The sequence below is a fragment of the Plecotus auritus genome, assembly GCF_963455305.1.
Source record: "Plecotus auritus genome assembly, chromosome: 7".
NCBI lineage: Eukaryota > Metazoa > Chordata > Mammalia > Chiroptera > Vespertilionidae > Plecotus > Plecotus auritus.
Genome location: NC_137774.1, coordinates 2,054,375 through 2,068,744, shown reverse-complemented (window position 1 = coordinate 2,068,744; position 14,370 = coordinate 2,054,375). Strand labels below are relative to the sequence as shown.

Genomic DNA, 14,370 nt, shown 5'->3' with positions numbered 1-14,370 from the left:
CCAAGGCACGCCAGTCCTCCCCCTGCGTCTGTCACGTGGCCCCTGCACTTCCTTGGTGAGAGCCGCACAGCCCCGCCCCGCCCCGCCCCGCCCCGCCCCCCGTCTCATCGCGAGCGCTCACGGGCTTTTTGGAGTCCTCCACCTCCCGGATGCTCAGGTTCTCCAGCGGGATGATCCCCCGGGGCTCCTTGTCCTGCGGGGGTCGGAAGTTTAGGCTTGGTGGGTGACACCGGCTCCATGCGCCCCTCCCCATGGGCCTTCTCCCGCCTCAGCTGGGCCCACGTCGATGCTCACACAAGGACAGCGTCAGAAACCCCATGGGTGCTGTCTTAGCACCACACCTGAGTCCCCAGCACCACACCTGAGTCCCCAGCACCACACCTGAGTCCCCAGCACCACACCTGAGTCCCCAGCACCAGAGGCCTCGGCAAAGAGCACGCCCAGGGGTCCAACAGATCCCGGCAGGAGCCGTGGCTGGCCCCTGGCAGGAAGAGGCGGCGCTGCCGGCCCTGCTCATTGGGGAGGCCTCAGCTCCGGAGTCAGCCTCCCCCAAAGGCCCTCGTCTAGTCCGAGGAGCCCCAGTGCCGGGGCTAGAGCTGTCACAGGGCATTATCCGCTCATGATCGCCTCTCCTCAAACAGAGCGCCCGCTCGACGACTCTCCCAGGACCCACAAGGGCACCTCAACTCCTGCCCAGGACAAAGCAACCCTGTTGCCCCCTCTCTGGCCCTCCTGCTGGGCTTCCAAGCTCAGAGGAGCTGGTGATCCCACAGATACCTACACACAGCCAGACAGCTGACACACAGACAGCCAGACAGGTGACACACACAGCCAGACAGGTGACACACAGACAGCCAGACAGGTGACACACAGCCAGACAGCTCCACACAGCCAGACAGCTGACACACAGCCAGACAGCTGACACACAGCCAGACAGCTGACACACAGACAGCTGACACACAGCCGGACAGATAGGTGACACACAGACAGACGGACAGACAGGTGACACACAGACAGACAGACAGGTGACACACAGACAGACAGACAGGTGACACACAGCCGGACAGACAGCTGACACACAGACAGACAGGTGACACAGACAGACAGACAGACAGGTGACACACAGACAGACAGACAGGTGACACACAGCCGGACAGACAGGTGACACACAGACAGACAGACAGGTGACACACAGCCGGACAGACAGGTGACACACAGCCGGACAGACAGGTGACACACAGACGGACAGACAGGTGACACACAGCCGGACAGACAGGTGACACACAGACAGCCAGACAGGTGACACACAGCCGGACAGACAGCTGACACACAGCCGGACAGACAGCTGACACACAGACAGACAGACAGGTGACACACAGACAGACAGGTGACACACAGCCGGACAGACAGGTGACACACAGCCGGACAGACAGCTGACACACAGCCGGACAGATGACACACAGACAGCCAGACAGCTGACACACAGACAGCCAGACAGGTGACACACAGACAACCAGACAGCTGACACACAGCCGGACAGACAGGTGACACACAGCCGGACAGACAGGTGACACACAGCCGGACAGACAGCTGACAGCCTGGCCCCGGCCGCAGGCGCCCGCGGCAGCTCACCGTCGTGTACTCGAAGTAGTACAGGCAGTTGTCGGTCAGAATGAACCAGCGGCGTTTCCAGGTCTTGACCCGGCCACCTGAGAACAAGAAGAGACGCGTGTGGGACGGGAGGCGCCGGGCAGGGCGGCCCGCAGCACGAAGCCCCCTCCAGGCGAGGAGGAAGCAAGGGCAGGGCCCGGGGGACACGGAGACCATGGCAAGCTTACAGCGGTGACAAGACACAGCCAGACAGAAGCACCGTTCACGGAGTGCAAGTGTGTGGTACAAGCACAGCAAGCAAGCCAGGCGGCGCCCGAGACGAGGCCAGGACAGCGATGAGGATGAGCGCGGGTGGGGAGGGAGGCCAGGACGCGAGGGCACGCAGCGCAGGTCTGGCTGGGGCTGGGAGCTTCTCTCAGACAAAACGAGGGGGGAGGCCCAGCCTCGTCTGCGATGCAGCCCCGCATGGAGCTGCTGCCTCCGAGGGGCGGGGACGGGAAGGACACTCCATCCCGTCGCCGTGGAACCAGCTCTCCTGGACGTGGGACCGCGCCCTCCTGGGGCGTGAACCCCCCACCAGCTCCAGCCTCCGGACCAGTGTCCTCACTGGGGACGCCCCAGAGTCCTGTCTCGGGAGCTCCTGGCAGCAGGGGCGTGCTCACAGGAGACTTGCGGCAAACAAGCAGGCGGCCTCCTGAGCACCGAGGGCAGCCGAGAGCGGGGCTCCCTCGTCCTCGGCGAGAAACACGCAAGTGGCCCGACGTCCCGGGAAGGTGGCCCGGGAGGGAGTGGCCTGGCTGCGTGGACAAGCCCTCCTGCCTCGGTCACGACCATGACCTATCCTTTCCCTCCACTTACGTCAAGTCGAGGGAAAGCTCTCTGCGCGAGCTACACGGGGACCCAGAGGCCTCAGGGCCGAGACACGCGGCTCTAAGCGCGTCCCGCCAGGCGGCGCAGGCTCTGCCGGCCGCACGTCACCTGGGAGAGCAGAGCATCCCCTCCCCAACCCGCCCAGGAGGCGAGGGCACTGTGCGCAGCCCGTGCGCCCCGGCCTCTCTCCTCCCTCCTCGCAGAGGCGGTGGCTCGGGGGGTGTTTCCCACCATCGGGGGTGCCTGCGGGGCGAGGGAGTGTCGTGAAGAGAGCCTGCCGTGTAGGTCCCTGTGCAGGGCGGGCTCTGCGTGGGCCTGAGCTCTGGGAGGGGAGGGCCTGAGCACTGGCACCGAAGGTGAACGGCACAGCCTCGGCCAGGGGCGGGGTTGCCCACCGCCTGTGCTGGGTCGGCCGGCTGGGCCTCTCCCCAGCGGTGCAGGTACGTGAGCGCGTGCCTCTGGCCCCGAAGGCGAGGGTGAGGACTGTGGATGGAGATGTGACATGCACGTGGCAATGGGAAGGCTGGGCAGATCGAAGGCATGAGGAAAGGAAGGCATGGATTTACTTAGAACTGGAGCTAGCTGGATAGGAAAAGGACCCCCTCCCCATTCTGGGTCCAAGAACTCAGCTCTTCCGCCTCGTGGGCCTCCATCCCACACCGGGCTCAGCACCCAGGACACCTGGCCCCTCGCTGATGACCGTGCACTCCCGGCTCAGGAGGCCATGGGAGGCCAGTGCCAGAGGGAGAGGGGGGAGTCTAGCGGCAAAAGCAAAGCTGGGAGCCCTCCCCGACGGGAAAGCCGGGCCGTTCCCTGAGCACCTGCGGCGTCAGACTCTGCCAGGCAGCTGCACTGCGTCCCAGGGGGACACTGTGGGAAGGAGCAGACGTGGGACAAGCAGACAGGTCAGTGCGCACCTAGGACAGTCCCTGTGGAACTCACAGGGCCACACGGCTCACGGTCCCGCCCGAGGGGAGGCAGAGGCAGCTGTCCCGGCATCGGCACCTGCCAGCCCCAACGCTGCCATATGTCGCCGTCCGGTGGCTCTTTCTCCGGGCGGCTCTGCCACGTTGAGGAGCCCCTCACTTGGGGAACCACGTTCCCCAAACCAGCGAGTGCAAAGGGGACCCCGACAGCTAACTAAGGCCGGCTGCGGTGTTCAGTGACGCCTCATTGGAAGAGGAGGGAGAAAGGCAGCAAAGAAACAGCCCAGCCCGGCCGGCGTGGCTCAGTGGTGAGCGCTGACCTATGAACCAGGAGGTCACAGTTCGATTCCCGGTCAGCACCCAGGTCCGGGTTGTGGGCTGGATCCCCAGTGTGGGGCGTGCAGGAGGCAGCTCATCAATGATTCTCTCTCATCGTTGATGTTTCTCTCTCTCCCTCTCCCTTCCTCTCTGAAATCAATACATATATATTTTAAAAAGTTTCTTAATAGCCGAAACCGGTTTGGCTCAGTGGGTAGAGCATCGGTCTGTGGACTGAGGGGTCCCAGGTTCGGTTCCGGTCAGGGGCATGTGCCTTGGTTGCGGGCACGTCCCCGGTGGGGGGTATGCAGGAGGCGGCTGATCGATGTTTCTAGCTCTCTATCCCTCTCCCTTCCTTTCTGTAAAAAATCAATAAAATATGTTAAAAAAAAAAAAAGTTTCTTAATAATAAAAATATGAAAAACAGAGCCGGGGTCGGAATGCCCTCCCCAGCACCTGGGACCTGAAGCGAAGGGTGTCGGGCGTTTCTGGTTCTGTCTCCGTTCAGTCTCCCTTGGGCCGCCCTGCGTTTAGGAAATACGTTCCCCTCCCAGGCGCCTCTGGCCACGGGGACGGACACTGGCGCTGGGATGTCAAAACACCCCTCTCCCGGTAGAGGAGGCTCTCAGCACAGCCCTGCCGTGGCCGAGGAGGAGTCGGGGTCCCCTGGCTGCTCGCACTGCCGCCCGCAGGGCAGCTACCGCACCTGGCGCCTCCCTGCCTGGCCACCGGGCGCCCCTCCTCCACGGGACCCGACCGGCCCGGTTCCCCAGGGACTGTACGGCAGTTAGAAGCGGCATCACCACCACCACCAGCGTTAAAAACAGACCCCAGGTAACACCACCAGAAGGCTGCAGCAGTCACAGCGCCTGGGCAGAGCGAGCGAGCAGGGCGAGGGGTTACGTACCTCCTGGAGTTGGGGGCAAGGAAAAGGAGAGCCCAAATCATGGAAACATACAAACGAGGGAGAAAAGAAAATTAAAACGAAGAAATCAAATCCACCTCCTTAGTCTCAGTGCACTGCATTAGTCATTCACGACTGCTGGGGAGGGGTGCGGGGCAGGGGCAAACCTGACCACCGGCCGCTGCGGCCTGGCCACACCCCCGGGGAAAGGCGGGATCGCAGGCATCACCGAAACCTGGCCCCCACGTGCCCCCAATCAGCCCTCAGGAAGCAGCCGCAGATTTGGCCCCGCCCCCGGCAGAGAGAGGAGACGGGGAGGTGGCCTTCCTTCAGCTGGTGGCACTTTATAGTGTGTGTGAGGACGCACACGCACAAACCCATGAATGCACACGTGCGTGTGTGTACACAAGAGTGCAGGCTCTGTGGCGATACAGACACACCCCCCACGCCAGGCGGCGGGAACCGCCCTTGGGGGACACCCGTGGAGACCTGAGGACGGGGCGGTGGGCCTTTGGGAAAGGAATGCAGTGACCTAACCATCGAGACCACGCTTCAACTTCTTTTTAAAAAGCATGGGGAGCCTCGTGCATTTGCGTGTCCTGGGGCAAGCCCCGAGGCGATCCTCTGCTGATCTGACCTCAGCCTCGCTGGTAACGCGTCAGCGTTGCCACACATCTCGCTGAGGGACGCACATGCAGACCTGGGTGCCCGTTCACTTCCCAGCAGGCTCCCTTTACGCCCGAGCCACGTGGCGCTGAGGGCGCAGAGCAGCGTGGCTGCCTCTGTGGTTGGTAAGAGACAGCCTGAACCTCAAGGACCCGCTGGCTAGAGTGGACGGAGCGCTGGCCAAGTCAGGAGCCCAGGGCTCCCCGCAGCTTTAGGAGCACACGGGCCGAGTCATTAGGCACAAACACGGGCCTGGGCGGTGCTTTCGGAGGAAATGGGGGCCCTGCCCTGTCCCCCTGGCCAGCACGCCCGGGTGCGTCAGCAGCAGCTGAGCAGCGACTTCAACCTCCCGCCCCCCGGGGGCAGCTGCAATGGGGAGCAGGACCCGCTGACGCCCTGACCGTGTGGGGCCCGGGCCAGCCAGGCTGAGGCAGACAGAGCACTCTCAGCGGCCAAACCCTCCAAGTCCAGGCTCCTCTGGGCTCTGGGACGACGGATGGAACCATCACGCGGGACACGCCTGGAAGCCCCACCCCCCTTCCCTCCTGGTGACTCAGCCCCTTCCCGGCCACGTCTCCGCCATCGCGCTCCCGGGTGCCCAGGGAGGAGGAGTAACTTGTTTTCTGAATGGAGGGCATTAGCGTGGCTGGGTCGGGGGTGCTGCGGGGTGCACGCAGCCGGGCCGAGGTTCGCCATGCACACGCCCGTGGAGCCAGATGCAGAGCATGATGATGCTGGGGGTGCGGGGTGCACGTGTGTGATGGGAAGTAGAGATGGACGCAGCTGGCCACTGCCAGTGAGCAAGAGGGGCGGGGAAGAGGAAGGACCGGCGCGTGGGGTGCAAATGCACGCGGCTGTTCATGGAGCGGGAAGTCCCGCCCCACGCTCTGGCATCCCCTGGGGCACTGACTGGCTCCCATTTCCTTTCTGGAGGTGGGTTTCGTGGTAACGGAATGAATGCATCCCGAAGGCCCTCCACAGCGCCTCCGTGGCCACCCGTGTTCCCACGCTCGTGCACGCATGTGCGCGCGCCCTGGCGGGGCTCTGCGTCGGGGCTGAGCGGGCGTCACTCACCGAGCTTCAGGAGCCAGCCCTCGCGGTCCGGGTTGAAGAAGGTGTGCGTGAGGTCGTTGCCGTCGTCCTCCGGGATCTTGAAGGGCTCGTTTTTGATGCTCTCGTAGAGGTTCTGGGAGAGACGACACTGCCTGCCTCTGGTTCCGGCACACGCCCTCCCCCCTCGTGCCTCACCCGCACCAGCGCCCTGCGCCGGCGGCCACACTCCTCTGGGCACTAAGAACAGAGGAGACGGCTCCTGCCTCCGGCGGCTCCGGAGACTAAGTAAGACGCCGCCCTCGGGCCAGCCCAGGGAGGCGAGGAAGCAGCGGCCTCCCCGCTAGCTTCCCGTCCACAAAACCCCTGGTCCGGGCCGGCTGGGCCTCCCACCGGCTCCTCGGAATGCGCACCACTCAGTGCGAGGACACGCCCGCGGCGCGCACTCACCCGCAGCAGCTCCTCGGGCAGGTCCCCGCCGTCGTTGATGCCACGGTTCATGGCGATGAACCTCTCCACTGTGGGCTTGTCTTTGACGTTGGGGTTGTGCAGGCTGGTGTTCAGCATGATGATGGCGAACGAGAGGACATAGCACGTGTCTAGAGAGAAGCGGAGAGGCGCTCAGAAGTGCCCACGAAGGAGCAGGGCGTGCGGTGGCGTCAAGGCCGCTGGCCGGGACACGTCGGCGCCTGGCACGCTGACACTGGGCAGCGGGGCCGCTCCAGAAGGGCCAGGCGACAGACAGTGTCCAGGACTCAAAGGGGCCCCCTTTCTCAGACCTTAACAGACGGCACCCTGCAGAGCATCGGGAAAACCACGCAACGCACGAGAAAATCCGTTACCCATGATCCCCCACCTGGCGGGAACCTGTTCTATTTACCCCCGTCTACATGGCCCTCCCGAGGTAACACATCCCCAGTGTCCTAAAGGAATCACGCTGTGACTAAGCTTAATTAAAACAGGTACATAGTGTGAGTCCCGCTCTCATTAGCATTTTCCTATATCAATAAAACCTTTTAAAAACGTGACTTTTAAGTGACATAATTTAAAGAGACACAATTTACAAGCCTCCGCCCGATGGCTTGGTCTCTGGGGGTTTCCTGCTGTCAGCGCCACCTCATGGCGCACTCACACTCAGCATGCGCCCGCCCTCTCCCTGCAAATGCCCACACGCGCCGGCCGCCTGCCTACCCGTGGACTGGAACACGCCGGGGTTGCACTGGCAGTAGCGCTGGGCGAACGCCTCCATCATCCGGTCGATCTTCTGCGCCTCTCCCGGCAGCCGGAAGCTCCACAGGAACTGCCTACGAGGGGACGCGCTGTCACGCGGCTGGACGCCTTTACTTCCCGTGACCCTCGGCCCGGGCTCCTGGCAGTGACCGCGCGGACACCAACGCGCCAGCGCACGTCGCTACGGCCCGGGCACAGGCGAGGTGGCAGGAAGCAGTGAAATGAGCATTTCCCTGTGAGAAGGGGCCTGTCCTCCTGAGTCACCGGGACGGACACACGGCCCATGCTCACGTAGGTGAGCCCGGCTTGCGGAGCACGGGGCACGGGGCACGGGGCGGGTGCAGGCCGATTCTCCCGCCCACGGTGGCCCTGTGAGCCCGAGGCCCGTGGCCACGGCTGCCCCGTCCGCTCAGCGAAGCATAGGAGGCAGGCAGGCTGCCCCGCGGCAGGGAGAACCTCCCCCCCCCCCGCCCCCGGTCATTCCTCAGCACAAACCATCAGGTTTAGTGAAAAGTGACGTTCACTTCTTCTAAAGTGAAGTGCACAGGTACCCACTTCCTACTCCGGGCTAAATTAAAGTGCTTTCTGACTGGAAATTAGGAAAGACTTCCAGTGTTACGTACACGGCCACCTCCAGAAAGCACATTATCTGAAGAACCCGAGGGGAGGGTTTGCCAAGTTTGCCCTCAGGACACAACGTGGTTCTCTCACTTTCACCCCCATCGTCCCAGTCACCGCCTGCAGAGGGCTTCTCTTAGGGCACTTCCGGTTCCCACAACCCCAGCGCTGCCATTTCCCCACAGTGCCCCTGGGAGGCAGTGCCCCCCCCACAGAACCCCCTGGGAGGCAGTGCCCCCCCCAGAGCCCCCTGGGAGGCAGTGCCCCCCCCACAGAGCCCCCTGGGAGGCAGTGCCCCCCCCCACAGAGCCCCCTGGGAGGCAGTACCCCCCCACAGAGCCCCCTGGGAGGCAGTGCCCCCCCCCACAGAGCCCCCTGGGAGGCAGTGCCCCCCCCACAGAGCCCCCTGGGAGGCAGTGCCCCCCCCACAGAGCCCCCTGGGAGGCAGTGCCCCTGGGAGGCAGGAGCTGAGACCTGGCCCCGCTCAGGCGTCGCTCGCCTGCACTCACCGCAGCGCCTGGACCAGGTTCAGGTCGGTGAACTCGTGTAGGCCCACAAACGCGTGGAGAACCTGGATGTTAAACTCGTCTCTATCAAGAAAAACAAGACACGGGGTTGGGGGAGGATGGGGGCGGGGCAGGCAGGTGTCAGACCCTGGAGTCCAAGGGCGTCCACCCCCACCCCCACCCCCAGCCGGGCAGTTTCCACGCCCCGAGCTGTGCCTCCTGTGGCCCAGGGGGGAGGCAGAGGAGACGGAGCCTGCAGAGCGGACGAGGCACCCTCACTCCGCGGCACACGGCTGCTGCCCCAGGGCCATGCCCCTCAGCCCGTGAGGATGCTGCTGCCTCAGGGCAAACTCATCAAGAGCCCAGCATTCTCAGCTGGCCAGCGTGGCTCAGTGGTTGAGAGTCGAGCCATGAACCAAGAGGTCACCGGTTCGATGCCAGGTCAAGGCACATGCGCCCAGGTTGCGGGCTCCATCCCCAGTGCGGGGTGTGCAGGAGGCAGCCGATGGACGTCTCTCTCATCGACGTCTCTCTCTCTCTCCCTCTCCCTCCCCCTTTCTCTAAAACCAGTAATAAAACATGTGAAAAGAGAAGCCAGCATTCCGAGGCTTTCCGTGGAACTCGGGCCTCCGGCCTCCTTCCCGGCCCCGGCTCACCTCTCCCCCAGGTAGTCCCCGATGGCCGTCTTGTTGAGCCCCTCGCCTTTATACAAGAACTGGGCGATGTCCTCACAGGTGTTCTTCAGCAGGTCGTTCTCTATCAAGAACTGGATCCCCTAAAACCGCAACGAGGACTCAGTGACGCTCACCCCAGAAACATCTAGAAAGGAAGCCGGAGGGCACGGGACGAGGGTGTGGTGCCCTGGACGCGGGGGAGTGGGTGATGAACCTGCTGCCGACAGCGCCGGGCCCACCCGGTGGGTGAGCGGAGCCGGTGCCCGAGAGCCCGGGGCTCGGACGCGTCCTCCCTTACCTTTTTAGGGTCCATGTTAAATTTTTTCCTGCCCATGGCCACCTGTTTGTTCCTCTGCATGTTCTTCCTGTAAAACAGCCCCAGCAGCCACGTCAGTGCCGGCACCCGAGGCTCTGAAAGGCCCACGTGACGCCCAGGCGCTCGCAGTGATGCGGGCTCTGAGGGGCCTGCCGGGAGCACAGGGTGCCATCTACCCTGGAGGCCCCGCCCGCCCGGGCCTGCTCGCGCTCCTCCACTCGGGGCTGCTTCACATGGCCTCTGAACTTCCTTACCTCTGCTTCCCACGCCACACACGACACCCAGGCTAGTGTCCCGAGGCGGCCAGCAGCCTGCTAAGTTGTGCAACTCCCCACCAGCCAGTCTTCACACGTTTGTCCCCCAAGAAGCAGAAGTCACCCCCAGCTGTTCGGCCCCTCTCCTGCCAGTAGACACTGAACTATTTCCATTTGGGCTATCTATATATACAAAAAGCCAGCGACCGGAACACCGTAACGGCCAGAACGACCGGTCGCTATGACGCCCACTGCGGCCAGCAAAGGCCAGATCAGGGGGCGGGGCCAGCCGGCCAACCCCACTGTGCTCTCTCCTGGCTGGCCCCGCCCCTGGTCACCCCACCCACCCCAATAGCCGGCTGGCCAACCTCCTGCAGCCCCTCCCCCCAGGTGGCCCCGCCACTGATCGCCCCCCCCACCCCAATAGGGGGTGGGGCCGGCCGGCCAACCTCCTGCAGCCCCTCCTCCCACCCAGCCCACCCCAGATCAGTCCCCCCACCCCGATCAGGGGCAGGGCCAGCTGGCCAACTACCTGTGGCCCCTCCCCACAGCCGACCTGCCCCCGATCAGCCCCCACCAATCCTATAGGTCTGCAGCCCCTCCCCCCAGTCAGCTCCACCTCCAATCAACGCCCCCCCCCGACTCCAATCCGGGGCAGGGCCAGCTGGCCAACCACCCATGCCCCTACCCCAGGCTGCTGACCGCCGATTGGCACCCCCATCCCATATTGGGCGGGGACGGCCTGCCATGACCCACAGCCCTTCTCCACCCCCGATCAGCCCCCACCACTCCAATCAGCCTGTGGCCCCTCCCCCCAGCCAGCTCTGTGCCCAATTGGCTCCCCCGACACCAACTGGGGGTGGGGCTGGCCAGCCAACCTCCCTCGGCCCCTCCCCGCAGCCGACCGGCCATGATTGGGCCCCCGATTCGGGCAGGCTGGCCAACCTCCCGCTGTCTCCTCCTCCCGCCAGGCCCGCCCCTATCCGCCCCGATCCGGGGCCTGGCTGGCCAGAATCCGTGCACTGGGCCTCTCGTTTTAGATCAGGATGCTCTGAGCCGCCCTGCACAAGGCTTCCTCTCCCGAGTAAACCACCTGCATGTGGCTCTGCTGGGCGCAGTGTGGGGTCCCGTGTAACATGAGAGACGGCCACAGTGCTGGCTCCCGTGGCTGCCCCTTCTCCTCACCCGCCCCCGACAGGAGGCCGCCAGGCTCTCCCTCGGCCACCTGGGAGCGGAGGGCAGCCCGCGGCAGGTCCGGGTGGGTCTCTTATGACTAATGGTGGCGAGCATTTCCCATGTGTCTACTGCACACAGCTTCTTGGGGAAAGTGTCTTTTCAAGTTTTTTGCCCACTTTTTACTTGGACTGTCTTTCTTTTCAAGTTGTATGCATTCTTTATGTACTGGTATATATTCTGGATGCAAATGCTCAAATACAAGTATTGCAAATATGTGCTCCTTGTCTGTACAGTATCTTTTTTAAGAACAGAAACTGTACATTTGATGAGCTCCAATGTATCCATTTCTTTTAAGCTACAGCTTTTAAAAAATGCGAAGGAGGCGCGAGCTAGAACTGACACCCAGAGGCTGAGTGGCGAGCTGGCCCCTGGACGGGCAGCCTCCCCGACCCACTGGCACTGCCCGATGCGTTCCAAGCCTAGCAGACTGAGCCAGGGGGAGTCAGGCTTGAAAACAGCCCTGCGTGAGTCAGAGACAGCCCGGTACGCATCCAGCAGTTAGACGCGGCCCGGGCGCCCCATTCAAGCGCCCCATTCAAACCACTCTCATCCCCAACGTTCCCCAGTCAAACCACTCTCATTCCCAACGTTCCCCATTCAAACCACTCTCATCCCCAACGTTCCCCATTCAAACCACTCTCATCCCCAACGTTCCCCATTCAAACCACTCTCATCCCCAACGTTCCCCATTCAAACCACTCTCATTCCCAACGTTCCCCATTCAAACCACTCTCATCCCCAACATTCCCCATTCAAACCACTCTCATCCCCAACGTCCCCCCATTCAAACCACTCTCATTCCCAACGTTCCCCATTCAAACCACTCTCATTCCCAACGTTCCCCATTCAAACCACTCTCATCCCCAACGTTCCCCATTCAAACCACTCTCATCCCCAACGTTCCCCATTCAAACCACTCTCATCCCCAACGTTCCCCATTCAAACCACTCTCATTCCCAACGTTCCCCATTCAAACCACTCTCATCCCCAACATTCCCCATTCAAACCACTCTCATCCCCAACGTCCCCCCATTCAAACCACTCTCATTCCCAACGTTCCCCATTCAAACCACTCTCATTCCCAACGTTCCCCATTCAAACCACTCTCATTCCCAACATTCCCCATTCAAACCACTCTCATCCCCAACATTCCCCATTCAAACCACTCTCATCGCCAACGTTCCCCATTCAAACCACTCTCATCCCCAACGTTCCCCATTCAAACCGCTCTCATCCCCAACGTTCCCCATTCAAACCGCTCTCATCCCCAACGTTCCCCATTCAAACCGCTCTCATCCCCAACATTCCCCATTCAAACCGCTCTCATCCCCAACGTTCCCCATTCAAACCGCTCTCATCCCCAACGTTCCCCATTCAAACCGCTCTCATCCCCAACGTTCCCCATTCAAACCGCTCTCATCCCCAACGTTCCCCATTCAAACCGCTCTCATCCCCAACGTTCCCCATTCAAACCGCTCTCATCCCCAACGTTCCCCATTCAAACCGCTCTCATCGCCAACGTTCCCCATTCAAACCGCTCTCATCGCCAACGTTCCCCATTCAAACCGCTCTCATCGCCAACGTTCCCCATTCAAACCACTCTCATCGCCAACATTCCCTGTTCAAACCACTCTCATTCCCAACGTTCCCTGTTCAAACCACTCTCATTCCCAACGTTCCCCGTGGCGGGAAGAAAGCGCAGCCGCGCTCGCCCTGTGACGGGACTCCTCATCCTCGCGGCCAGGTCAGCGTCAGGAAGTGCCAACAGCTCGCCATGGGCCCGCACGGCCACGGCAGCTCCTCACACAGTGACAGAGCAGGCAGCTCCCGCAAGAGCGAGGGCACGAAGGGTCGGGACTGGCAGTTCTCCAGTCAACCCTCCCGACCGCCCCGCGCCCTCGCCTCCTCGGGTCCCACGGAGGGAGGAACAGCAAGGCGGCCACGCACTGCACGCGCTCGCGGGACCTGCGCGACCATGGCCGGTGTGTGTGCGGGAAGCCGCGCCACCCCCGCCGCCACGGGGCACACTCACCTCTCCTCTGTGGAGCCCAGGTTTTCGATTTCATTGGCCACTTCCGCTATCTCATCCTTCAGCCTCTGCAAGACACACAGCCCGTCACCCGCGTCCTCCCGCCAAGTCCCGCCGCGCTCAGTCCAACGCAGAGCCAACTGAAGCCACGTGAAGCCACAGCACGGCATGCCCGAGCGGCCCTCCTCTCCCGCAGCTGCCCGCAGGCCGAGCACGCCAGCGGCCGCCTCTCACAGGACCGAGGCCGGGGCCTCCGGGGCCAACTCGGCCGCCACGCAGCAAAGGGAAGGCAGCCCCCCGCCCCCCCCCCCCCCGCCCCGGCTCTGCCTCCCGCTCCTCGTGCAGGTGAGCGGGCCCAGCCGGAGGGTCACCGCGGGGCAAGGCTCTCCCAGCGTCAGCGGGAAACGGGCTCAGAGAGAGGGCAGCGACCACGACACTGACCAGCAGAGCTGGGGTCTGCGCTCTGCACCCCCCGCCGCCCAGCGCTGCCACCTGCGCACGGTGCCCACAGCCCCGAGGCGGCTCCGCCCAGGACCCAGAGCAGCACCGCTCGCGACCTGGGGCTGAGCGACCGGGGGGCTGCCTGACCGGGGGCTGCCTGACTGGGGGGCTGCCTGACCAGGGGCTGAGCGACCACGGGGCCGGGGCTGCCTGACTGGGGGGCTGCCTGACCGGGGGGCTGCCTGACTGGGGGGCTGACCGACTGGGGGGCTGCCTGACTGGGGGGCTGAGCGACCGGGGGGCTGCCTGATGGGGGGCTGCCTGACTGGGGGGCTGAGGGACCGGGGGGCTGCCTGACCGGGGGGCTGCCTGACTGGGGGGCTGACCGACCGGGGGGCTGCCTGACCGGGGGCTGAGTGACCAGGGGGCCGGGGCTGCCTGCGGACTCGGGGAGCAGCAGGAGCTCAGCGCCGGCCCCCCGTCCGCAGGCGTCTTCCCGCGGGTCTCACAGACGAAGAAACTGAGCTCAAGGGACCGAGATGCTGGCACGGAAGCCACTGGCCCAGGAGGCGGCAGCGCCAGGCCGCACGCGGTCCACTGCGCCCTGGCACCGCCTCACCCGCTGCCGCGGAGCCCGAGCCGCTCCCGGCCCGACCCCTCCCCGCCGGCCACGCAAGGACTCCCCACACCCACCCTCTGCCCGGCGCTGTGAGTGGGGGAC

At 63.7% G+C, this 14,370-nt stretch overlaps 1 protein-coding gene across 3 annotated transcripts in view; it reads right to left on the bottom strand.

Moving 5' to 3' along the window:
* The window catches only part of CYTH1 (cytohesin 1), a 53,917-nt gene that overhangs the window by 3,562 nt on the left and 35,985 nt on the right, over positions 1-14,370 (bottom strand). For 2 of the 3 annotated variants that reach the window (XM_080681402.1, XM_080681403.1), the window contains exons 3-11: positions 13,212-13,276; positions 9,672-9,738; positions 9,356-9,474; positions 8,703-8,783; positions 7,537-7,649; positions 6,796-6,944; positions 6,370-6,481; positions 1,633-1,709; positions 122-193 (exon numbers count right to left, since the gene is read on the bottom strand). In XM_080681402.1, coding sequence (XP_080537528.1) covers positions 122-193; positions 1,633-1,709; positions 6,370-6,481; positions 6,796-6,944; positions 7,537-7,649; positions 8,703-8,783; positions 9,356-9,474; positions 9,672-9,738; positions 13,212-13,276 — 855 coding nt within the window. Of the gene's footprint in view, positions 1-121; positions 194-1,632; positions 1,710-6,365; positions 6,482-6,795; positions 6,945-7,536; positions 7,650-8,702; positions 8,784-9,355; positions 9,475-9,671; positions 9,739-13,211; positions 13,277-14,370 lie in introns of all 3 variants that reach the window. The other variant, XR_013961257.1, reaches the window with a different exon arrangement.